The 27,858-nt window shown below is 31.2% G+C and overlaps 1 protein-coding gene across 1 annotated transcript; it reads left to right on the forward strand.

Annotated features, from left to right (window-relative positions):
* The first annotated feature begins 3,258 nt into the window (after positions 1 to 3,258).
* On the forward strand, positions 3,259 to 25,512 carry LOC148615143 (dorsal-ventral patterning tolloid-like protein 1). Its single transcript, XM_088589761.1, has 7 exons — positions 3,259 to 3,780; positions 15,833 to 15,871; positions 22,594 to 22,775; positions 23,076 to 23,241; positions 23,510 to 23,545; positions 24,187 to 24,312; positions 24,661 to 25,512. The coding sequence occupies exons 1-7, from the start codon at positions 3,729 to 3,731 to the stop codon at positions 24,834 to 24,836; spliced, it is 777 nt and encodes a 258-aa protein (XP_088445887.1). The 5' UTR covers positions 3,259 to 3,728; the 3' UTR covers positions 24,837 to 25,512.
* The last annotated feature ends 2,346 nt before the right edge of the window (positions 25,513 to 27,858 follow it).

Raw genomic sequence — 27,858 nt, forward strand, 5'->3', positions numbered from 1 at the left:
ACGGCACCAAAACCATCTACGGGGCACCCAACTAAAACGGTTTTCTCCTTTGAGAACTGTTCATTTGAATAATTCATGTTTTTTCGGGAACTTTCTCCCCCACTATTATTAAAGTTTGCCATCAGCCTTTAGTCAAACCACTGAATACAAATCGAACACACCTTCCCTCCCCCTTTCCCCTGTAACGAAAACACAGGAAAAGGGGCTATTCAACAAATATCATGCGATAATATATGTCACATTCAATCATATAATACACATTAAATTTCAGGAAATGTCTATAATTACAAATATGGCAAAGAAATCACCAAAATCAGAATACTTTCCGGACGACACTTGTTTACATGTTGAACATGGTACATCCAAAAACCCCACTTCAACCTTAATTCTTCATACCTACATTTCGTTCTACTCGCGCAGCAATGTAATGATCTCATGATATACATGGACCAACATAATCGCTGGTGCTAACGCTGCTTAGCGCAGGGCACTGGGGAAGTGAAATGTTCTTGCAAAAATAAGACCGACGAGGATGGGATTCGAACCCACGCGGGGATACCCCAATGGATTAGCAGTCCATCGCCTTATTAGCGATTATATTTTTTAGTCAAAACAAGTTCACTTTTTATGAATGACCTCAGTAATATAACAAAAGTTCAATGAAATGTGTGTAGGACTATTTTTGCGTACGTTCTTAAAGGTCATTAGTTGAATTAAAGTGATTTTAACCGTTATCGCTAGGCCACCTCGTGTTCCCACACATGCATTCATTTTTGAATTTATGCTATATTTGGGAAGACCCAAATATAGCTTCAATAATCTAGCTACAGTGGAACATTAGGTCCCTAAAATGGTCATTAATAAATCAAGCCTTCTGCAGGGTTTGGCACAAGGGTCTTCTCTTTAATCTTATGCATCTGGGAATTTCGGGTAAACTACTGGATTGGTTCAGAAACTATCTTTCAGGGAGGGTCCAAAGGGTTGTTTTAAACGGTTCGCACTCAGAGTGGCAACCAGTAGAAGCTGGGGTTCCTCAGGGATCTATACTTGGACTCTTGTTATTTCATATTTTCATTAATGATATTATTACAGAAATTAATTCTGTCATTAAGCTTTTTGCGGATGATACTACCTTATATATGGTGGTTGACAACCCAAATGAATCCGCTACTATTCTGAATGGGGATATTGAGTAAATAAACAAATGGGCATCTACATGGTTGGATATATTCAACCCACATAAAACAGAATCACTTGTTTATCTAGAAAACTGAATAAACCTGATCATCCTCCACTCGTTATGGCTAATCAACAGATAAAAAAATGTTTCTAGTCACAAACACCTCGGTGTCATTTTCTCCAGTGATGGTCTATGGCACAGTCATATAGATTATGTCGTTGCTAAAGCCTATAAGAGATTGAATATTTTTAAAAAATTAAAGTTTTTGCTTAATCGGTTTACACTAGAAACAATTTATATCTCTCTTATACGCCCCACCCCAGAGTATGCGGATGTAATTTGGGATACAAAAAAATTAAGGTCAGATAGATAAAGTTGAAAATATACAACTCGAAGCAGCCAGGATAGTTACAGGTGGGACCAAATTGACCTCACACCAAAATCTGTACACCGAAACTCACTGGGAAAAACTGACGGACAGACGGAAAAACCACAGAGTGTAGTTATTCCATAAGATGTTAAATGGGAAAACACCGCAAATATCTGACAGATCTAATACCAGATACTGTTGGAGTTCTACACAACCACAACACGCGTCAGACTAACAATATTCAGGAAGTGAGAACAAGAACAAATTTTTATTCAGATTATTTTCTTCCGTCTACAGTAAAAGACTGGAATACTTTGCCTTCCGAGTTACGAAATACTGAATCTGTTGCCTCCTTTAAACGTCAGTTGTCAAATCAAAATAGAAAGACCCCATCTTACTATTACTCTGGTTGTAGACTTGGTCAGATCCTACATGCACGTCTCAGAATACATTACAGTTTCCTAAAACATTTATCTGACTCACCAAGATGTATTTGTGGGCAAATAGAAACAGTTGAACATTTCACCTTACACTGTCAAAGATATGCTACTATAAGACAAGATATGTTATGACAGATTGTAATATCAATGTTAGGATACGATCTTTATTTATCTTTGAATCTATGTAGCTATTAGATGAACAAAACTCTATGGTTTTTAAGCTTTTCCAGAAATTCATTCTGAAAAGTAAAAGGTTTAAAGCATAACTTAATTGTTATTGATACTCATACATTCATACATTTATTTACTCATTTGAAATTTTTTTTTCTCTCTTCTCTTGGAAATTTGCTGATTATTCCAATATATACATTTCTTTTTGTAATTGTTTTCCTTCACTTTATTTTTTCAACTGAATTCTTTACAAGTTCTTAAAATGTGCTATATTTTATTCAATGTATTTGTCATGAGCATGCAAAAAAAATGTCAATTATATCATATTGGTTCTTATGGAGAAAGATTTAATAAAGCATAACTATGCTTGTTTCTGGATCCTATATCTATTATATTTGGATGTATGTTATCACATTTACGACTATATGAAATAAAATATGTTTAAACTAAGCCTTCTGCAGTGAGTGGTGTATCGATAGTAATACGTTTTATCAACACTTAGTAGCCATATATTTATATTTATATTTTAAATTTTCAAATCTTGAAAATAAAAATTTGGAAAAAGAAATGTAAACAGATTCCTTTAAAAAAAAAAGCGGTTATCGATCGCGGTAGATCAAACGAGCTTGGAGGAAACAAGTATGTTCAATGAAAAAAAACACCATTTCTAAAAATTAAAAATAATTTTTTTTGCTTTCATTTTATAAGCCTTAGAAATTATCAAGTGGCAGTGATCTTAAAACAATCCAATCCCATTGTTATTCTTATTATTTTTTATTTTATTTTATTATTATTATTATTATTTTTTTTTTTTTTGATTTTTTTTATTTTTTGTACATAGTCGCTTGAACAATTACTATTTAGTTTATTCAACACATGCACATTTTTTTCACCTGCTAATTGTTCCAATATTTACCTGCAGATATTCTCAACAGGTAAGACTGATTGCAGAGTCGTATAACTACCTACTGAAATCGATGGCTTTGAAATGTCTGCTATGATCGATCTAAATACCAAATATTTCAACAAGAACCAGGGGCCATTTGACGTCAGGCCTCAGAGACAAATAATACAGGAATAAGAACAATGAGATACACAGGCAACTTTAAATACATGTGAATAATTGATTCATTTGTTCATATTTCAATTAAAAGTAAAAACGATATAGGAAATACACATGTGACGTTTTAAAATGTATTTGTCACTGAAGCGGCAAGACTAAATCCCTTTTCGTCGTTGCCGGCATAAATATATATATACAAATTAGGATTTTAAAATATATTGAAATATAGCTGGATAATCCACAACAAAATTTAAATCGTCAGTCGATATTTTTGCACGCATAGTCGCAACATGGGAATACACTAGCCGAGGAATGACACATATTAAATGATATGTAATGAAGATATGGTCTTTAGAGAGCAGAAACAATTGTGATGTATTAAATGTCTATAGTGTAACGTGCTATTCAAGTCATTCGGAATAATTATATAAAGAAGTATAGAAGAAGTTGATCAGATGAACAGAGTTGTACCGACATGAAGACTCACCTGGATCCTATATAGATATGGTGAAAAATTGGAATTTATTGAAATATTCCAGAAATGTTGTCTTCATAGGTAAGAAATGTTTGTTTGAAAATCACCCTTTACATACTGAGACTACTTCTGTAACAGTTTCGTATTTTAAGTGATATATATTATTGCTTCATTGTTCTGGAGACTTTTTCCTGTACTCGGTCAGTCCGTTACTAAAACGAAGTTGCAACTGTTATCTTTTAAATCAACTACTTAAACGTCTTCTGATCGTAAATACAGAAGCAATATTACCTCAGAAATCATTAACGAAGTCTGTTGCCGAAATTTACCTGCGCCGTCTTGGTACTAAGTTACCAAAAAATATAAATAATTTTTTATATTCATGGGATTTATTTTGGCTGAACACCCAAACGTCTCTCGTGATAAAAAAAACAAACTATTGCTACTTTAAAGAGTATTCATGATTTCCCTTCATTTCTTATTAACTTTGACCGATGGTACGATATAAATATGAAAAATGGAATACAATGGGTAAAACGGTCTTTACAAGTTATTTTTTTTAAGTTTTCTGTGGTAAACTTTCGCCGTAAATAGTCAGAAAATATGTGCGTATGGGACGGTTTGATATTACGAGAAATGGCAGAAGACTAACCGATGGTCAAATGAATATTTCATGATCTGAATCTGTACACAATTTTCTGTCATAAAATAAAAAAAAACGTATCCTTTAATCTTTAACTGGACGGGGCATTTAGCCCGGGAACTTAGCCAAACACATTGTACATCCAATTGTTAGTTGTTCAAGTTACTAGTGTCATGTTAAATGTTATGCTACATACATGTAGTTGAATAGACGAATTATCTTGAATATTCTGCAAACATCGACCTATTTAAATCCCACTGTTTGTTCATATCCAATTAAAATTGTTAACAGACATTGAATTATTGAAGAAAAAAAAACAATTTAATCGAAAAAAAACATATTATGCTACATTTCATATTTACGTGTTGAGAGAAATTCGTGACAGTTCATAATTTTTAGTATCACCTTAGTGTGTCTTAGTTGTCAGACCTATTTCTATAAACAATTTTCATACTAGACTAAAATTTGAATTTCAATTTTAATTTATACTTCAGTTTGAGAACATTAACCACAAGCATTTTTTTTAGATTTTTTGTCTTTTATTGTTATTTTACTGGGTTTTCGATGAATGATGTTGAAATCATATCAGTCCCAAGTCTGAATTTACAATACTTAATCATCCCTATAAATCTTAGAATAAAAGTTGTTGTGAAATCACAGTAAAAGAGATATTTAAATCTTGTACCAGGGTAATTAAAACTTATTAAACTTGTAAAAGTTCCATTCAAAGGCCTTAAGAAATCACGATTGTAAAAGTGCTATGACGTCTCAAAGGGATTTTTAAATGGTATACCATACACATAATGCTTATGTGTCAGAATAAGTTGTCAGTTGTGTATTTAAAGTATTATTTAGTAAAGAATGAAAAGTTATCATTAGTAATTTAAACAAATTGTCCCACTTCAGATCAATAAATGGAGAATGAAGAAAATTGAAAAAGTCAGAGATTCACGTGAATTCATTTTCAGATATACATGTAGTTTTAAATAAAGGTAGATATCTAAATTACAATGTATGTACGTATAAGAATCTATTTAGACTACATTTTAGAGAAATAGTAATGGTATCATTATTCGTAAAACAAAGATCAGAATTATAGTTACCAAGGTAACAAGGAGATAAACAACAAACATGAAATGTTAAAGTAAAATCGTACGCAGTACTGTACAGAATCCGGAGTTCTTTGATCAACCTGTTACATGTGTAAAAGTTATTTTTATTGGATACTTTACTAGTTACTTTCATAAACTTTAGTAGGACAATCATTTTTTTCCTTCATGTTAAGGTGGTTCTTATTGAAATTCGACCTCTATACTAAGGGTACCAGATTCTTTTTCATGTCCTCAATTTCTCAATATCTGCCTGAAGTTTCCATAAATATACAATAAAATCAATTGTCCGTAAACAGAACGATTTAATTAGCAAAACAAACCCAATAGCCGATGGAAATCATTCTGTCGCTTATCAATTAAGTAAAAAATGGATTTTTCCGTAGAATTAGTAGCATTGGAATACTACTAATTGAAATTGAAGAGGAAAAATAACAATTAATTAAAATCAAAGTTTATGTTTTCTGTGCCTTCAAGGTCACCAGAACTGATGAATATAATAATTCTTTTTTTAAATTCTATCAAACTGTCATATTTACTTACGTTAACTTACGTAACAGGGTACATTTTAATAAATACAAGAAAATATACTTCGAGAGTTGATATGTTACATATTTGCACATGCCAATACTGCAGAAGCAAAATATCATGACTGTCACATGTTTTAGCAAACACGTTGATTATGGACTACGATTTAACACAAGGCACATACCATATGGTATCGGGGAGGGGATTAGTTAAAACAAGTTTGCCAGCAACTGGAATGAAAAAATGTGTGTTACAGTTTTCTTATGGAAAAATAATAAATTTTCAAAAATGTCTCGACGATAAGCAAAAAAAACTGGTCCTCACAGTAAACGAAAAAACTTTCTTGTCCAAATAAAAATACCCGTAACTAGTCCCCGGATACTGTAAACGTATTAAATTTTCGCGGATTCTGTCAAATAAATTCGCAGGTATGAATTTTTTTCGCGGTTTAAAAAAATGTTAAATTTTATATGGTGTTAAAAAATCCATTTCGCCGGTACTATTTTTCGCGGTTTTCTGTCCACCGAGAAAAAAGCGAAAATTAATACCTATACAGTAGTATACGAGTATATATGTATATATGTATTAATTCTGTTTAACTTCATGGATCTTCATTTTGTTTCTATATTAATTTTCATCATAAATGATGTCCTATCCGTAGTGAACTATCTCTGAACTAGAGTTTTAATCCGTCTTATATGAATATGCTCTAATTCAATTCGTTAGGCAAGACTATGTTAAAACATATATTAATTACTTGCTCATTATACAACATGTATATTAAATCTGTCCAGGCAAATCTGTCAGTTACTGGTAGTTATGATTTGAGATGAAATATAAGTTCCAAGTAATATCAGATTTATCATAATTCTATCATCTAATCCGTTTAAGTATGATTTATAATAGTTATTATTTAAAACTTTATCATCGAGACTGGACATTTCTGAAATAGGATTATTGTTCGGTAATATTCTGAAGTGTCTTTCGTTGAAATCTTATATACGGTATATGAACAAGATATTTGTTGTGAAATGTGTAAAATTCTTTTCATAAAAAAAAAAAATAAAAGGATGTATTTGTGCTAACAGCTTTATGTAAGCTATGTTGTTATTCAGTTTCATGCTGATTGGTAAGTCAGATATGTAAACTTTTTGTATATTTGATTGGAGATATAAGTAAGCTTTCTAATCATAACTCCGATGATAACGTCTTTGGCCACTCTAACGAGTATGGTTCGGAAGGCGTCAGACTACATTGTAATCAGTGACGGATCCAAAAAGGGGGTTCCGGGGTATAAAATATTACTATTTATACCCAAAAAAAAAATCAGTAGGGGTACCACCAATCTTGGCAGACAATCTTCACAAAACAGGGGACCTTCACGCGAATTCTATTAAAAAATATATGTTCACTTCTCAAGTTGAATGAGTTTTAGAAGTCAACCCACAAAGGTATCCGCCAGGAAACCCAAATTCATGCACAGCTTTTTTATTACTCTACCATGTAGATATGAACATTTCATTTCGTTCAGTAACACGAGATTTGCAATAAAATTGTAACATGATATAGAAAATTTCTAACAATTTCTTATTAATTTAACTATATAAAATCGAAAAGGAGACAATTGAAATAAGCATGCTTTATTGGCTGTTTAAGTGATACCAGATAATAACCCCAAAATATGTTACTATGCATTAAGTAATTGTTCTAGTCAATTATTCACCATTCGTCCATAAATAGAAATATAGTGTCTATACTTATTATAGATTAATGGTTATTATTTGTAAACAATGAAAAAAAAACGTTTTGCATTCAACCTATAATATTAACTTTATTGTAATCAAGTTATGTAGTATTCATCACGTTTATTTGCCTGGGACTATTTATTTTAGTGTGTCCTGTCATGGACGCGATCAATGTAACAAGATATTGACAATAGTATAGTTATATCACCCATGAAATAAAGTGCCAACTTAATATATTCTGTAACCTATCAACCTCCGTACGAACGACAACAAGCCATTACTGTTATTGTATACGCTTCAAGGTTCTGTACCTGTTCGTGAATTATTTATCGCCTCACATTAAGGTAATTATGATGTTCTGTTGAAAGACCATGTATCTAATGAAAATAGAAAGACTCCTGTATTCATAGTTATCCTTGTAAAACGAAACCTCGTTTCATCAATTTTTGTAAAGAAAATTGATAAAATATGTTATACATTCAAAGCATACAGCATCATTAATTTTTCAAATATTCCAATCATGTCAATCGATATGTAATAGGTTGATCCTTTAAGGGCATGAAAGCGCTTAGTACCATGGAAGCTTGACTAAAACCGTAAATGGATTTCATCATTCGATTTGTTTCAACAATAACTGTAGTCAGGGTTTTTTTCTGTTTTTATGTTCAAAAATTTTAAAATACAAAGTTCTGTTAAATGAAACTCCAGAATGTCACATGAAATAGATATGGTCCCATGCAACGTAAATAAATTGTAACACTTATTTGTTTTATATCAAAGTTGTTCCACCATCAAATATTGATTACTATACTTCATTATAGTTTACCATTCAAATTCAGCAAACTGGATTTTTGTCCATGAAGTCACTTAAAAAGATATCTCATGGTTTATCATGCAGCAAAATCGTGTTGGTAACATCCTAATACACTTAATTCATGTAACACATATTAAACAAAGTTTTTATCTTCTTTCGATATATATTAGTCGGATTTCCAAATGAGTTTAATTGACATTAAATTAAATACTAAAACTAAATACCAAATTAAAGTTTCATATTCAACGTGTGGATTATTCATAGTGGCAACTAAAAGCGATAAATATGTAGAAATATGAGAAATTAGTTGACCTCATGACCTTATCCAAAGAACGATAAAATTATTGAAACTTAACGTAATTATCATGTCCTCTATGGAAATTGATATTTTTCAGTTTACATACTAGACTTCTCTTGTTTACTCTATTCTCATTGACGATATTTTTATTTAACATGTATTGGAAATCGATATATGAATTAAATATTCCATTCACAACCTACGTCATAATAATAAAATATTATCATCCTCTAAGAAATCAACCCTTTTTGTGTATACGTGAGTGGTAACTGCCAATATATATATGTGTCATTGTTTCACGATTTTTTTGTCATTTGAAAAAATCGAATTGTGTACCTACAGTCCATTGTTCTGCAGACTCGGTTAAATTCAATTACACGTATATTGTTGTTTTTTTTTTACCAAAGCCCACCTTAATTAATTTGAACATATTGTTTCTTGCTTCTTTCTTTTTGTTTTGATTGTTAGTATGTTTTTACTTGCGCGATGAGCTGTTAAAAAGTTGAAAGTAGCTACGAATAAAATGTAACCGATAAGATAAGTTGTACAACTACTTCTGGTGTTTTTACCTTTTCATCAACACTTACAGACAGAAAGATAAAACCATGAGAACAGTCTGGGCTTTAGTTATTTAAAGACTAAATCTGTTATCTTTTGCTGGACCGTTTAGCAATATAATATTTTTCTCCTCTGCGTCTTCAAAACTTTTACGCGTATTGTGTGTTTTTCTCGAAGCAACAAGCATAAAGAATTATTTTTTACGACTTTACCTTTAAATTATATATACTTAAGTAAAATATAATCTAATTTAGTGATATTGTATACTTTGAATTGTAGTTATATAAGATATACATTGATAATGTAAATTTGATTGAGTGATATTAAAAGGAATTTCACTCAATTTGTTCCTTGCACTCAAATTTGATGACGAAAAGTACTTCAAATCAATGGTGTTCGTTTAAGTAATTTATGCATGAAATAATGCATTCGTGGATGGAATAAGGAGGGATGAATTATGACATGAGATCTTTTAGAATGTACGAACTATTAAGTCTTTAAAGTACCTATCCGAGAATCAATATACTTGACTACGTTTTGTTAGTAGGTGAAATAATCATATAGACAAATATTATCATTGTAAATATGTATACCACTTCAAAAATGTGATTATCAATAACAAATACTATACTCAGACTTTCTTTGAATTTCACATCAGATGACTGTCATAGTTCCCACATGGCTATGCTAGAATATGCTTTAAACCCATGTTAACGTACCTGATTGATACAGAAATCTTCGAGAACAACCTTTTTTGCATCGAAAGTTAGCAATGGCGTCATCATTCATTGGATTGATCACCACCGTTTAGATGATGACGTTTATTTCCTTACGTTACAGAATATGAACAAAAGTTGAAAAATGTTTTTACTTCACACAAACTTAAATATTTGTTTTACTCATGCTACCACCTTCCACTGTTAACAAAACTTATGGAAACCTTTCCTCAGAGACCAACACTCTTTATTAAAAGTACTTATGCACTATAGGGTGAGGTCAAAACTTTACATTTTGTGAATATGATTGAAAAATGACATTGTCTTCGAACGGTCCACTTTTAGGGTACTGAAATTTTATTTCTAGTATCACTTTTGAAACAAGAAAAGTCTTCATCTTCTCCAATACAATTCGACATATAAGTGTGTATATGTTTTTTATGAAAGTGGTACATGATACTTTTATGATTGAAGGAGATGTCAATTCATCTTATAAAGATATTGTCCGAAGTGAAGGATGAACAGCAAACTTATTGCAATACCACCTACTCTAGTAGTGGCATTAATCGTATGTGTATACTTAAAAATTCTAAAGATTTACTTCAAAACCTAAAATCCCGCAGCTTTTCGGAAACTTTTACTTCTCAACTCTTTACACTACGTAAACACATGATAAATTGAAATCTCGTTTAAAAGGACTTATTCGTGAAAATTTAAAAGGTGCTAAATCATTTAACTTTGCATACAGATATATTGATGATGTCTTGTCCATCAACAGCCATTCTTTTTATAAATGGTTATCGTCAATATATCCACCAGAACTCGAGATAAATGAGAGTACAGAAACAGTCTGTTCTGCATCTGTTTTGGACTTACATCTCGAATTTGACAACAGTGGTCATCTCAGCACTAAGATTTATGATAAAAGAGACAAATTAATTTTAATATCCTAAATTTTCCTTTCCTGTGCAGCGATATCCCTTAATTTCCTGCATATGGTATTTATATTTCATAATTGGTTCGCTACGCTAGACAAGTACTAAGTACTCTGAATTCCTTGAACGTCACAAATATCTGCATAACATACTCCTGAATCAGGGGTATGACGAAATGCGCCTTAAAGGTCTCTTACCAAATTCTTTTTTGTATTCAGCTTCTAGCTAATGTTTTTTTGATTCACGTGAAATCAGAAATACTTGATTTTATTCATGTTAATTGATGTTAAAAATCTGTTTTCATTTTTTTTACTGTCAGAAAAATATCTGTTAATATTCTTCCTCTCTGATTGTTATGGCTACTATTCACCATACAAACCAAATCGTACTGTTTTTGTACAAACTCGTTCAAGAGCTGATCCTATTAAACTTTCGTTTAAGAACATGCTATGGTTTGGAATATTACTGTATTTGAATTTAAAACGAATGATTACTCAATTAAACCGTATATTTAAAGTTTGAAAGGAAGGGGGAAGATATGAAACGATTGAGTTGGTGAGAGTTGTACATAATTGAAATACAAGTAGCTAAAATGAAAGAGGTGATATATAAATATTGATCTGCATTTTTTGAGCAGGATCCAAGGTCATATATGATATATTGATATAAGTAAAAAATGTTAAACTATATATATTTTGTAGGGGAAATCGAACTGATGTGATGTGTTAAGTATTAACTGTCTTAAAAAAATCCCACCATTTATGTTTTTATAGCAACTCCAACGCTCTATGTAAATAAGTGAATAGTAAACTTATTCTTTATAATTTTGTCGTTTGAACGAGATTCATTTTAACAGAATTTAACCACACTACAACGATTCTAAAATATAAATATTTGTCTTGTTAACAAACTATATATATAAAGGTCTGAAAAATTCCCGCTGCGACATCTATGGCAACACCGCCCTAGACCACTCGGCCAGCTAGGCTAGATATAATTTATCAATTATAGCCTAGCTAGCCGAGTTCGAGTCCCGCGGAGGGAACGACCAAAAATTTGACAGTTCTAACATCGTTGGGAATTTTTCAGATCCTTCTATAAGTTTACGTTATCTTCCCTGTATCAATTTGTACCGAATAAGTTAAGAAGATATTATAATCTTCTTTGTAGCCAGTTATCAAAATATTTTCAAAACTTCAATTTAACTCGTGTTCATGCTTTGAAGTTTAATGTGAAGTCGTCGGATATTTTCTTTAATAATAAATCCGGAAAAGTTTATTAGTACATGAATTTATCAATTAAATACATATCAACTTAAAAAACACCCATAATTAAATATAAACACGTAGTGGCATGTACACACATTCGAGGATCATAGATGTACCCCAGTTTTCACCGGATACCATGCTTTTGATGGTATCAATATTCCGTATTTGTCCTCTCAGTTGTTATATGTTATTTGTTATGTCCATTTCTGACTTGGTTTCTTTGTAATTTGAAATTGTATCTTTGTTAAAATCGGAGAAACCGTTATTCTACTTTCAGATCCCTGTTATTGCAAAAAAAGATATCACGAATAAAGTTTGTTCACTATTTGATTTAACACGTGATTTTAATACCATACAAATTACAAATATTACAGTTTATCGTGATAAATTTCAGTACAGACAGTCTATAAGACTTATCTTTCTACGGGGCAATGAATCATTGTCAATTGTAGCGGTGCTTTCGTCATGACAGTGACTTAGGAATTACAAAGATAACACTAAGGATCTAAACACTTAACCTCAATGAAGATTTCAGTTCTGATTCCGCCCCTAATTAAATGTGTTTGTATAGAAATCTGTTTTACTTTGTCCTTGCGGAATTGAAAAGAATCACATAAAAGTGTTCAAAGGTTTAAAATATATGTTTTTCTCAAATCCACAAATCTTTAATGAGGTTGGGAAGGGGTTTAATATCTATTGTTAGGTGTTGAGTTGGTTTAAATTATTTGTATACAGTGTATTTGCAAATAAAATTAAAATAGTTGTAAAGATTTAAAGAAATATTGAGTTTTGATACAAAGACATAATCATATTTCCTTTCATTTCAAACAAGTCTTTGATTAAGTACTTGCACATGGAAAACACATATTATTCAAGCTTTTTTTAGAGCGAGTATGTTAGCAGCATGTTCATATCTCGATAACAATAGTATTTGATGTCAAGATGAAATGCGTTACATACTGTTAAAGTTGTTTTCCGATTGTTCTGTACAACATCGTGCCAAACGTGAGCCCCATTCAAAGCATTCCCCACGGAAACTATATAAAATTACATTTAAAAATGTACATCGTAAAATTGTCCTATCATAAATCTTGATGAACGTTTCTTCAACACAGAGAGGAAAAACAAAAGTTTATATCTCTATTTGGGTTGACTGTTTTATAAGATGACTCTGCAAAACATATTACATCCAATGTTTATTATTAGAGAGAGATAATAATAGCAGTGATAAGACCTATACTGCTACCACACTTTCCAAATAAGAGATAGTGGAAAACCATAAATCTGTGCTATCTTCTTTTAGTCTCTCTGCAAAAGACGATGATTGTGATCTACCATCTATGAAATGGATTCATAAACTCCACAAGAATTCATACAAACAACACTACATAGCTGGATATGCAATATGTACCAACAAACCTCTTCCAAAACTTTTAACTTCTATACTCACAACTGTCAGAGTGGGCCTCCAAACCTATTCGAAAGATCTTCTGGAAACCCTCAATTCAAGATTATCAGAATACAATAGCATTAAAACCTATGATTTTTTTTCAACTCTTTATACTTTTATTCCCTATAAGCAGTTAAAATCACGACCCAAAAAAAATATACATCTTTGTTACTAAAAAAAAAGACGGTACAGCTGGGTACAAATGTGTAGTTCTTGGTAGAGATTCCTCATACCTTGTAAAAACAATTCCAAATCGTCTTTCTAATATACCGAATAAGATGTTTTAAAAATGCTGAATTTTTTCATCGACAACATATTTTTCCAATATGGTGAACGCGTTTTTTAACAAACGGTCGATATTCATAGGGAACAAATTGTGCTCCTCTACTTGCTGACCTATTTCTTCACTCTTATGACGCTGACTTCATAGCCTATCTGATCCAAAAGATGGAACAGAACATCGTTTAGCTAGATCCTTTAATCTCAGTTTCCGATATATAGATGACGTATTATCGTTAAACGATCCTAGTTTCGGGGATTTTATACATCGCATCTACCGCCAAAGAATTTGAGATAAAGGATACTCAGACACTGTAAAATCAGTCATATCTGGACCTACACTAAGTGATCGATGTTAAAGGAAACTATTGATCAAAATATACGACAAACGCGATGAATTTTCATTACGTATTGTCAACTTTCCTTTAATCTGTGACAACCACCCCTCTTCACCTGTGTTTTCATCTCACAACTCATACGTTATACTAGAGCTTGCCGTAACTACCCAGACTTTTTGTATCGCCCTATACAGGTTTACAGTTAGGCTCCTAGAACAGGGTTGTGTTGCTTCATGATTGAAGTCATGGATCGTTACGGTATATCCATTTGCACCGTGAAAACTGATGTGTTCAACGTGTCATAGCTTTCATTTCCTCTTTCTTCTATCCTGGACTTGAGTTTTTATGAGCAGCTTGCCGGGTGTTTCTAGAAAAGCAGAGGACGCTTACCCTACCAGTGTACCTGGTCCATGCTCCCAGTTTTTAGTGGAGTCCGAGTTGCTCATTTACTTTTGTTACTTTGTATTATTTTGGTTATTTTATGTTCCTTGTTTTGTGTGTATGTTTCCCGCGTCTGGTATCTGTCCCTGGATTACATTCTTTTGATTTCCTCTAGAGTCTTGGTTCCCTTGATTATTTTTTTAAACAACAATATGTTGAACTCAATACAACAAAAATGACTTCAATATTTCACATGCTTTTATAAGTAAATTGCAACTCCATATTTTTTATTCATTCACTGGTATTTGGGAGCATAGCAATAAAACTTTAAATCTTAATTATTTCTCTTTCATAAGATGAAAAAGTTCTCCTTTTTGTGAAAGAATAATATTTGTATAAATTCTGTGGCGCAGATAAAAAGTGGTGTAGATTTTACGAAACAATTTAAACATATGAATAGACATATTTTCTTACTGACGGTCATTATTGCAATGAGAATTTCATCGCACAATCTTAATCTTAAGAGCATAATCAGGCGCTAGGTATAATCAACTTAAGTAATTAAGTCCGACTCGTCTTCCTGATATAACTTATGATATAATATATACATATTATAGTATATCATACCTGTCTGACCTAAAGAGGAACATAAAGCAAAAGAACTGCTTTCTTCAGTTGTGTGTTATTTCTGTATTTGCTGGTATTAGCATTCCGTCAGTTCCTGAAGTCGTTCGGTCAAACTAAATTTACTATTCTAAAGCTGGTCGAAGTAACGTTTTGGAGTCCAAGCTCAACCTATTACAGGCCGAGATAAAGAAGTAGAATCATAATTTCCTCAACCCCTAACGTGTCGACCGTAATGATGTGTCCATTTGAACAGACAAAAAAGTATTTTTTTCTCCTTTTTTTGCCACGGTCTTTTACTGGACTTGACAACTCGGTGGTTGTATTCAGGATTTCTGGAAATTAACGTATATGTGCGGCTTGGCCATGCTGCAGTTGCTTTTCTTATTTATGCAATTTAAAGTTTTGTGCTGTAAGTACTAATCATCATATTTTGTTATTTTTCAGCAACAATTTGGCTCCATTTTTCAGTTTTGTTAGTCAGAGGTAAGTGAGTTTGATTTATTTCTTACACTGATGTCCTTTTATATTGTCGCTCGAAAGATCACCAAACGGTTCTTTTACACTAACATGCGATACTTATACCTAGTATTACCTACAACCATTATTGAACATTAAAAACTATAATTAAAATTAGTTATTATTTCTCGATGACAAATACTTTCCAGTTTTACGACGTTAGATTTTTAAGAAAATAAACAAAATCAATATTCGCAGCTCATTTGGATTTGAGACGACGTTACATCATCGAAGATAAAAAAAAACAAAACAAAGAATATAAGTTGAATATCTGATAACAGTGGTCGTAATGAAATGGAAAATAGCTAATAATCTGTATTAATTTGTTATAATTCTTTCTTAAACCAGCTTTCGTAAGTTTAAAATCTGGTTCTTCGTGATTTTAAGCTCACTTGTAGATATTGAAGTAATAAAGGATATTGATTTGCTGGGAGGAAATAAGGTCAATATCTATAACAATAAGAAAACACCCTCACGAGAATGAAATCTTCATGTTTCCTTCAACTTGCATTCTGTTAATATGCCACATTGTTAATTCAATACAAAGTGTGTATTTAAGTCAATAGTTTGTGGTGATTCGACTAAACACGCCTCGATCTTTGTAATGATTTATTAACTCTGTAACTTAGTTTGATTATGTTTAATGCAGTATAGTTTTTTTTATCACATTATATCAGGGTTTCTTTTTGACAACGAAGCAGCTATATGATCAAGTTATTCCTAGTCTAACTGTGCGATAGGTTTTAGAAAAAGCAGGACGACATTCTCGTAAATCCTGTGCACTTTCATTCGCAATTAGTTTTCTATGTGCTCAATAAAAAGCATTTAAAACAACTGTTTTCAAAATGTACTATCAGCAGGTAAGAAGGCATATGTGAATTTACATTAGCTTTGGATACCAATGGCATATTGAACAGTCATCTTTTTGATCATTCATCATACGTAAACATTTCGATTTACCCCGTATAAAGCCTTATAGAGCACGGGAAACGCACTTTAACCTGTGTTGTTATAGTCTGAGAAAATGTTTTAAATGAAAAACCTGAATCCAACAATAAATACACAGATGTTGAAAATCATTACTAATTGTGTTTCAATAAACAATAGGCACCCCAATCGGCACGACCTGTACACCTCTACTTGCTGACTTATAAAGCAAACTTCATCCAGGAATAGTTAAAAGATCTTCATCTTATCTACCCCAAAAGTTCTGAAATTAATGACAAAACGGACACACTAAGCATTTTCTTTTATTTGGACCTTCATCACAAAACTGACAAAAGAGATAAAATATCTACTAAAATCTATAACAAATGTGACGAATTTCAACAACTTGCAACATTCTATCTTTTTTTATCTTAATTCTTAGACTTGGTAAGAAATAAGAAATTGCATCCATTGCAACATTTTATTCAGGAAAGGCTCAGCAGCTTTTATGGATTTTTGTCGGACCAGCATATACTAGTAATGCTTATATATTAAGGTCATCACTCCAAAATTCTACGGCTGTAACAATAAACTGGTCGGTTTGAAGTTTCCGTTATCTATATGACAAGCTAACGACATATGTCTTAGACGAACAGCCCAGGAGGTGACCTGCAAGAAGCGTGACCTTTTCACCTTTCCAAAGTATCTGCGTTCACTCGGAGAATATTTTTTCTATATGTTTTATTCTATTGTTCGTTTTAATTACTTGATTTGTTTTTATTGTCGTTTTCCATTTTGGTATTCCTGACAATCTTTTTGTCGACATAACCCCTCGTCTGTATATTTCTTTTTATTGATATTTCTTTTTGTCGATTATCAATTTGATTTGTTTTATGAGTTATTCTAGTACATTAAAATGAATCTTATGATTTGCTGCTAATAAAGAAAAAACATGTTAACGGTCAGTGTAAATTACTTTCCTGAATTACTTAACTGTTCTAATAAGAACTTAGAGAGATAATAATGGCTATATGACAATACAATTATATATCACATACTTTTCTTGAAACATGAGCGAATTTTTTTATATTTTTTTGTTTTGTTTTGTTTTGTTTTTGTTGGTAATTATTATCATATTCAAATGATCTAATTATCTAGAACTAAGTTCATGGTTTCTGAAAAGTTGTATCCATATTTATAATTAAATAGTAATACATTTTCTTACGAAACGGATCTGTTCAGTTTTGGTTACGGTACTTCACTATCTTTAAGGTTATTATCAAGCTTTGTTCTAATAAATCATACACATATTATAAGCTTCAATGCATTTTTAATTGAGATTATATCTTTTTGAAACATCATACAAAAACTATTATGCATACAGATATAGTCTAATTAAAAACTGGTGAACTAATTAGCAAATCTGACAATGGCAAGCATTATGACATAATAAGTTAGTTATACATTATTCTGTTATTAACCTGCTGCTGACCCGGTTCCTCCTATCAGGTGTAATATACATTTGATATTAATGATAACCAGCTTTATATTAGGATAGTCAGCTTTTATATTGTAGACTTGAATTAACTGCCTCAACTATCTACAGATTGGCCATACTAAATACCTAGTTTGGGGTCTGATGTATTTGATAACCGTTATTGTGATAGTGCCCTTTTAAATGTTCATACATTAAATGTGAAAAAAAGAAGTAGAGTTATTTTAATGTAATGACGTAAGAACTTTGTTATGTTTTCTTAACTGTAATTTAGAACAATAAATAATGATACTTATTAATGCTTTCAATGCCGTTTTTATTTGTTATTTTCTAAAATGACAATCCTACAAAACAAATATATTATTTAGTACAGCATATCGAAATTCGCAATATTGACATAATCGGTTTTTTTTTTTTTAATTTTTTTATTTAATAACCACTAGGTCGACGCCACTGATGGTGGACCCAAGGTCCCTGAGGGTGTTTCACCAAACCAGTTGTCTGACTGATCCGACCCCGAATTATAACATATATTATTTATCGAAATTTGTCATGTTGCCATGGCGACCGAGTATGTGCAAAGTTCTTGGCTGGTATATTTTAACGACAGAAGCCAAGTTATATAGAAAATACATGTTACAGGATGAAAAGTTATTTTGACAACATTACTTCTATAGTATTCTATAACACATTTTTTTCGTAAGAAAATTTTCAGCTTCTGTAAATCACACGCTGTTGATATTTTATGTAAAACTTCATAAGCGTAAACAAAGTATCGTTGGATGCATTTCCGTTTCCATTATGCCGAAAAAAATATATTTTTTCATTCAACAGTGGTATAATACAAACTTTTCGTTACATTTTACTCGGCTACTATTAATCCATTGCACTAAGCGTACCATAGGAATGTTGTATCGATCGTGGAATGCCTTTTCGTACTCATATGACATCTACTTCCCGTTTGCCGAAAAACGTCATCCTCCCAAGTCAGGGTTTTGAGTCCACCCTCGCTTCCTCAAACCCCTGACATCACTCATTCATATTTAGCGGGTATCTAGTGAGTTACTTAAATTTTACCCGAATCCAAAATCAAATCAAATCACTCGTAATAGAAACTCTTCGATATAACTTACAAAATGGCCTCACATAACGTCATTTTTTTTTTTTCAGTAAAGTCTCTAAACAGAATTTACAGTTATCATTTTTGCTCATATTGCATCATTTGTGACATCATACAACTTTCAGTTACTATATCGGATCGTCCATTACCTTGTATTATTGTTTACCTTTCCACAGACATTTTATGTTAAATCGATTTTCATTGGTGCTTCGCACCGGAGAAGCAACCATTCGGAATTGGCTGGACGATACCCGCTAAATATGAACGAGTGATGTCAGGTGTTTGAGGGAGCGAGGGTGGACTCAAAACCCTGACTTCGGAAGAAGAAAAACATGTACCGTGATGGAAAGCGGGGGTATCAATAATAATCATCTTTGAATTGCTGGATTCCAATATTCAATGAAGAAAGTATTTATAACTGTATTAAAGTTATCAGATGAAATTTTCATTGTCCTACATTACGTTAAAAACTACATATATGAAAACTATTAATAAGTACATTTAGAATAAGACCCTCTAAGAGTTGATGAAAATGATATTAAGAGAATTCAATTTGATGGGCTGCATAATACCGCGTATAATGCAGATTTAATCACCACTGTGCAGGTAATAATACCTTTAAATAATTATTTATGTCGTTTTATCACGAAATGATTAATGAAATGTACTTACATGACCAATTAAAATATCAGTTTTCAGATCCGGGTACTTTATAATTGATATTTTCCAGTAAACCATTTTCTATTACCAATTGTTTAAATTTCATATGAAATATGCTTTCCGGTTTATTTTAATATTATTCAACGATAGTACGTTTTATCGAGATATACTACGTAAAAGTAAAGAAAGGGCCTCTTTTGAGGGAAAACAATGATTTTAACAAAAAGTCGGATATTGTGACTGATCGACTGTATTTTCCTACTTTAAAGGGCCTGTGTTCAAACAGACAATTTGAGTACCTATGGATCAAGTTGTGCGCAACTATTTGTAGATCTGCTTCTATATTTGCATGAAGCTAGGTTTTACATGAGCTACTACAGAAAAAAAAGAGGAGCGACTAGCCTAATAACCTTCAATTTCAGTCCCTGCAATATACTAGTAGATGGTATATTACTAGTATACAAATGTATCTGAATAATCTTATTTCAATGATAACTTTCACTTTATCCCAAATGAACTTGAAATTACAGAGACAACCAATACACCTTCATCTGCACTATACCTAGACAACCTAGAATTAGAAAAGGGACAGCTCTAGTGAAACGCAACAATTGCATGATCGTATAACCTGTATAAAAATAGTAAATACTTACAGAGATCACCAAAAGGTCTTCAATAAGTATAAACGCACCTTCAAGTCAGTTCTGAAAGGCTCCGAAAACAAAAGTAGTAAAATCCACGGTAACAGAACGAGGGCGATCGAAATTTAAAAAAAATATATATATGACATTTCCTCATGTAAACTTGTCTTTTAGTGGCAATGTACCAATATTTTTAGCCTAAGGAGTACACAATGCAGTTTTTCCGTTACTGTTTAGCATATAATTAGCACACAGACGTTCTTTATAGATCGAGAATACATTTCAATAAGCTTTTAAGAAAGCGGCAAGTTTAGCCTCTGTTAAAGTCACAACTACGGAAGTTGTGTGGTCGTCATCACAATTTGATACACTGATACGAATTTTCAATCATATTGGTAAGACAAGATATTTTCAGTAAGATTCCCCGTCTTACTGGATTAAAAACTCACCCAATTACGTAGTTTTGCAAATATTTTAGGAGTATTATTTTGCTTCAAATTAAAAAAAAAATATTCTAAAAGTGTTTCAATTATATATTATCGATACATCCATACACTGTTTCTTCTTTGAAATCCCTTTTTTTTTTCAGTTTGCAAATATGACTAAAAATATCATTATTTTCACTGTTAAGTCTTGTATTTATAAATTATTTGTTTTGTCTTAGTTGCTGCATGTGACATGTAAATCAATGTAATTCGTGTCACTCAGTTTCTAGTATTGTACCTGTTAAAATGACAAACAAAATCAGAATATCTACGTAGTATAACAAATAATGGCATCAAAATCAAGAATTTACAACCTTAAAACGATATATAGATAAAGAAATAACTTCATGATGATTTTTTTTCTAAACAAATCTAACATAGCTACTCCAAATATAATTTATTTAACAATTGCAAATCATAAAACTATTTAATAAATCGCCAACAAAGCGTAACACTATAACTGATTAGCCGTATTTGATTAATACGGTGATAAGTAGTGGGTAAATAAATGTATATAACAATTTCTTGATGTTTAATAATCTCACAAATCAGATAAGTGTTTTTGGATTCGTTTTATTGTCATATTCTTGTGACGATGTCACATTATCATGCTGTTTTTATAACTCATGTAATCATGATAATAAATCCAAAAGTAATTATGTCAAAAATTACTAGTAGTATGAGCTTTGCTCTTTTCTAGGTCGTTGTTTGCTCTTGCTACGTGTATACCTTATGATGTCCGTAGTAATTCATGCTAGCTCATAAAAATGGGACACAAAAGATAGCACAACACTACTGAAATAAAAAAAAATACCTAAAGAAAAAAATCGAACTGCAATGAACTCACTAAACTCGGGTGCTTCAAAAGTATGAAACTACAGAATCAACACTATTTCACGATTTTTTCCCATCTTGGCAAATAATAAGACCTTATTTAATTATGTTTTTACTCAACAAGGAGTGCCAGGCGTTGATCTTACTGATTTTTTTTAATTTGTTCAATTCATTTTTTACGCGAAAAATCAATCAAACAAACAAACAAACAAACAAATAACAGCTGGACTTATTTTTCTTTGAACCAGAGAATGATTTCTTAGACTTAGTATTTATTTAGTCCAGGCGTTTAAGTTGCGTATTCATTCTAGATAAAAAAAAAAGTTGGCGACTGTCATATGAATGTAATATTCGGTTGTTGTCTAGAGTTGATTGCTTCTTTGACACTGAAATGTCGATGGAAATTTCAAAATAAACTTTTGAATACATACACTTTGATTTTTATTATTTTAAAAATAGTGATAACTGCAGTTACGTATACTTGTTAATGCTTATTATTGTTCTTTACAATTTCACTTTCTTTTCAGCATGTGGACAATTTATAGAACTAACAGGTGGTGCTACCAGATCTATATCTGTATCTAATTCCTATGCCCCTTACTCAAATTGTATATGGGTGATAGAAGCAAGTAGCGGTTACCGTGTGGAGTTCACTATAACCTCCTTTGTCGGACAAAGTTTGAGTGGTTCGTGTGTGGACTATATTACGGTAGGTAAAATAGCTATAAAGACGCTCTATTGAAGGATGGTTTGTTATATTTTTATCTTAAAATAAAAAGATATTATATAGCTGTATAGCTACGTAACAAAAATTGACTTCATGCCAACATTTTTTTACTGTCATAAACAAAAGTTTGCGATGACTCTGATTTTCTCTGCCAAAGTTTAAAATAATAAAAAAATATATTTGCATATCAATAGAAATTGTAGCAATTATATCGTTCTGTCATTATATTTAGGAAGATTTGTTAAATGTTAGGTACCAATCATTGACATTTGTCAATTACAGGTGAAGGACGGAACAGAAGCTTCAAATGAAGTGTTAGGGGAAACGTGCAGTACTTTAACAAATCAAGTGTTCACATCCACGGCTCGCTGGATGTGGATTCAGTTTAAAAGTGATGGAGCGATCACTACATCTGGATTGACGGGGACGCTTTCCACTGTATACGCAGGTATTCTTACATTTAAAGCACGTAATCAATTTGTAAAATCATATGAAACCTTACCCTAGTAGTTGGAAGTATGTATCCGTTAGTGTGCATCGTTTTGAAATATGTCGTATGTTTCCATATTAGGTTGTATAGCGTTAAAAGGCTTCGTTAAGTTATTTAAATTCATTTCGTAGATTTTTATTTTTATAAAGCCAGTTATGTGAAATTCATTCTAACTTGGATAAATCAATGTTTTATATCTTATGGGTCTGTCTTCATTTCTTTGCAGGATCTGCCATCAGCAATTATTCATCACCATTACAAAGTATGTATAAAATTTGAAAATGATATGTAGTTTCTGTTTATCTTCGAATGAAATATCGTTGAGGGAGGCTCCAAATATTTTCTGCCATGTTCATTGAAATGAGAAAAAAAATACTTATGTATAATGCTTGAAATTTTAAATAAAAATACGAGTGCAATTAAGGTAATTCAAACCTATTACACGGAACATTCTGTTTTGTCATCTTGCAAAATCATATAGAAGTATGTATTTTTTATTGTGTTTGAAAAGATGCAAAAACTGCCTTTAAATTAACCAGAAAGATTTTTGGCATAAACCTATATATGGTGAAATTACAAACATTAATCTTGTAAGCCCTCTTTAAAGGTTGAGATAATTTGCAGGAAAATGTTCTATAGAAATATAATGGAAATTTGATAGGTTTTTTATTTTACAAGAAAAAAAAAGGTCGGTGACCTCAAATTTTCTTTTTAAAATATGAAATAATGTCAGATACGTGTTCTACAAATTTTTACGAAAGTTTATCTACCAGTTTTTTTTTAAAGAGCGAAACTGAAATTTCCCTACAAACCTATTTAAAATGTTGTACAAATTGCCTATACTTAAGCTCAATTGTCTCGAAATTTGGTGACCTATATTTTTATGTCAATTCATTTTGACAGGTTGCCAGTCTTACCACTATGAATGTGATAATAAAATATGTTTGACACGAGCCTACTTGTGTGATGGGTTCGAAGATTGTGGATGTAGTGACTGCGATGAGTCCAGTTGTACGGGTTTACCTTTTAGTAAGTTTCTTTTATATATCTTCTCTTTGAATAGTTCATTTTTATTATATATTTTTCAAGATTTTCTTGTCTTTTAGTTTGTTTCACCTGATGTGGAATTTTTCCTGAATTCTATATGTTTTATTTTTTTGACTGCGTAAGCTTAAAAATTTTCCTAAATGACTAAGGCTTTTGAACAAGAAAGAATAACCTTTAGACGACTTACACTAGAGGTGATGCAACAAATGAAAAAAATAATAAATTTAAGATAATAATTCTCGTACAAAAATTGAATTTATCTAAAATCGGATAAAATATAGATATTTTTCAGTTATGATTTTTTTTTTCAAAAACACTTTTTTTTTTCAGCCCGGTCGCAGTTGATGGGAATGAGTGTAGGAATTGGAATTTTTATTTCAATTGCAATATTTGTTTTCTCCTGTTTGTATGAGAGATACAGGAAAAGGAAGGCAATCAGGCAAGGCGAATTTGACCTTGATCCATTAGCTGATGAAAAGAAATCAAAAATTGCATGGCATAGATAGGCTTAATTGTCTCTATTCAGAAAACAGAGAAAAATACTTGCCTTCTCTGTAACTAATTGGAAAAACATATGGTAGATCAACACCGTAAATCTATACACGTGGAGCCAATGTCATGTCAATTACAATTGATATAAATTTTAATTCCGTTTTATTATGCAAAATAAAAAATAGTGTAAAGGATTTGTGAAGATATTGAAAATATCATTTTGATTCATTAGTTGGTTAAGTTTTGTGTGTAATGCAGAGAAGAAAACATTAAGTCTTCCTTTTTTGAAAGAACCTAATCAATTTAATAGTACGAGTTTGAGGATTAATTTTTAATGCAAATAAATTCAATTAATTATTGTCATATCATATATTGTTTTACTCATCGATTCCTGTCATTAGTTTTATCATTACTACATTTGGTTCGATTGAAGCTTTTGTTCTTAATAATGCAACAGTTGAATGTTGTAAACTAATAAGAATAAAAAAATGTTTTAATTGCTTATTAAAGATAGAATTGTTAAAACGAATATAGTGCTCAGTGTGACATATGGTGGATAGCTTTATCCAGTTTGTTCATACTTGTTAATATCAAGTGTAAATCTACTGTTTTATAGTGCATTTGAATATGGTCCGTGTTGAATAAATCATACTTCATGTTATTTTTACAATAAAATATTGGTTTTTTTTATTGTTCTATGTTCTGTCTTGTTTCAGGCTAGTCACACCGAGCTGAAAGACAAGGTATCCATATATCCCTTAGGAACAACATATAATTGGACTGACGAATCCGTGCCTGTAATTTTATACATTTTTTTCTTTCTTTTATACGTTTAATTATAAAAACAGATCTTCGAATTTTTTACGAATAAAACAGAAAAAAATCTGTTTATTTGCTCACTTTTTAAAATAAATTGATGAAAATTATATATTTTTTATTTGTGTTTGCGAATTACTTTAGCACGATTGCACGTCATTAAAAGCACTTTCACTTTATAAATAAATTTTCTTAAAATTTACTTCCTTTTTCCTGCATGCCAATCCACGTTAGACTTATCATTTTATAACAAAACCAGCCTTGTCATGGACCCGCTTCTTCCAGTTGTTTGTTGAAATATCCTTATGTATTTGGGTTTTTTTAATTATTGGTCATTCTTTCTAAATTCACTGGATTGGTATGCAGAGATATTTATTTACTTGCAGGTGAAGTCAGCACAATTAATGTTGTTCTTTGAAATTATCCACTTTTGATTTTTAAATGCATGTTTCTTCTTCCATTATATCACCCTACAGTTACAGCACATGTCTTTTATACAGGTAAGATCATTTAGAAATAAGTTTTATTGAACTGAACTTATTTGTATATACAGGAAATTACCAAAACAAAAAAATACAGTAAAATGCTAACAAGAATTAAGATGTAAGATTTAGGCGAAATACAAAAATAAACTGATTAGGTATTAACTGTACGTTCTAATTGCTCATCAATTATTTCAACCATGTTAACATCAAGTAGTCTGTCCAACTACAGGAAGTATTTTTTTTTCTTATATTAGGAATATTTTTTTCTTTCCTTGGACATCATAATTCAGCTTAGAATCTTCATTATATCAATGAATGGTGTAAAATCCTCGTGCTTATTTCATTTGACGAAGATGATATCAATCATTGTCTTTAATTACTCCGAGATTGTAAAATCAACATGATTTTATTGGTCGATTGACTTAAACATCCAAAAAACAGACAATACAGTCAGCCATATTTTTATGAAAATGATATGAAACTATTTGAGAACTTAATTAGATGTGTTTGCCTCCGTTTTACACAAATATCTTATTCAAATAATAAACAATACTACATGAACATTGACTATAAACAATGTCATAAGCGAAGTACCGTTTCAATGATATTAAGCTTTACTTTACCAAATTTAAAATAAATCTGCACACTACAAACTTTACTATTATAATATAATACGTCATGAATTGGTAGAAACCTGTCTTTTCATGTTGGTCTTAAGTTTTATGTCTTTTTCTTGTCAAAGGGTTATAGTACATATTGTTTCGATATATCATTTTACTGACACTTAGAACCACGTTGTATTTGCCATAGATATGGTTATCCAGCCCGGAGGAAATTAAATTAGATCTCTTTAAAGAAACACAAAAAAAATGCATAGAAATAATTTTTTATTGTCCTGACCAGCATTTTCTTATTTTTCGGATTACTTATTCAGTCTGTTTGTTTCCTTCTCTTGTTTTAAAATGTGTCGTTTTATACGTTATTTCTTGTCACCCCTTCCCCCCGCTCGCCCAAAGTCTAATTGTGGCTTACGTCGTGATTACATTATTCATTGTGATTATCTTATGAGTATTGCCAATGTGAAAAAGGAAATACTGGAAATTTAAACATTAAATTGTTATAGAGTATAATGTAGAGAAACAAAACAGTATATACAGTAGCTTAAACTGTATACTGGTTGAACTTTTCTGATAAGATTTTTTTTTCTGTTCTGCACAACACACAAGTAGTTTTTATACGTAATGAGTAATTTATAGTCTAGGAATTCGAGATTGCATTTACCATTGTTTTTTATTAATCTGAATAGTGGATAAATCGTTTATATGTATTAATCTTATCATTGAATTTCTGACATTGTGTTGCTAATTTCTGACATTGTGTTGCTCTCAGATATCAGTACAACATTGTACAATAAGTAAAAACTTCAATTTAAACACTATTGATGTTATTTTTACCTCAGAGTTAATCTTTGTTTGAACCTGAATTAAACCTGTATGCCTAATATATTTCAAATTTGAAACACTACATGTAAGCAAATGAATATTTCCAAAAATACTTCTAGTTTCCCTATAAAACACTATTTAGCAATGTTTACATGTATGATTATAGTACACTCATTCCTTGTTTCTTCCTGCGACTTCCACAGACAAGTAGAAAAAAAATAATGGTAAGAAAACCCAAAATTTCGTTAACACACACAAAACAAATTGAAATATAAATAAATATGATCATAAAA

This window comes from Perna viridis, chromosome 6 (genome assembly GCF_037379345.1).
Source record: "Perna viridis isolate PV_CMFRI_1.1 ecotype Kerala chromosome 6, ASM3737934v1, whole genome shotgun sequence".
Lineage (NCBI taxonomy): Eukaryota > Metazoa > Mollusca > Bivalvia > Mytilida > Mytilidae > Perna > Perna viridis.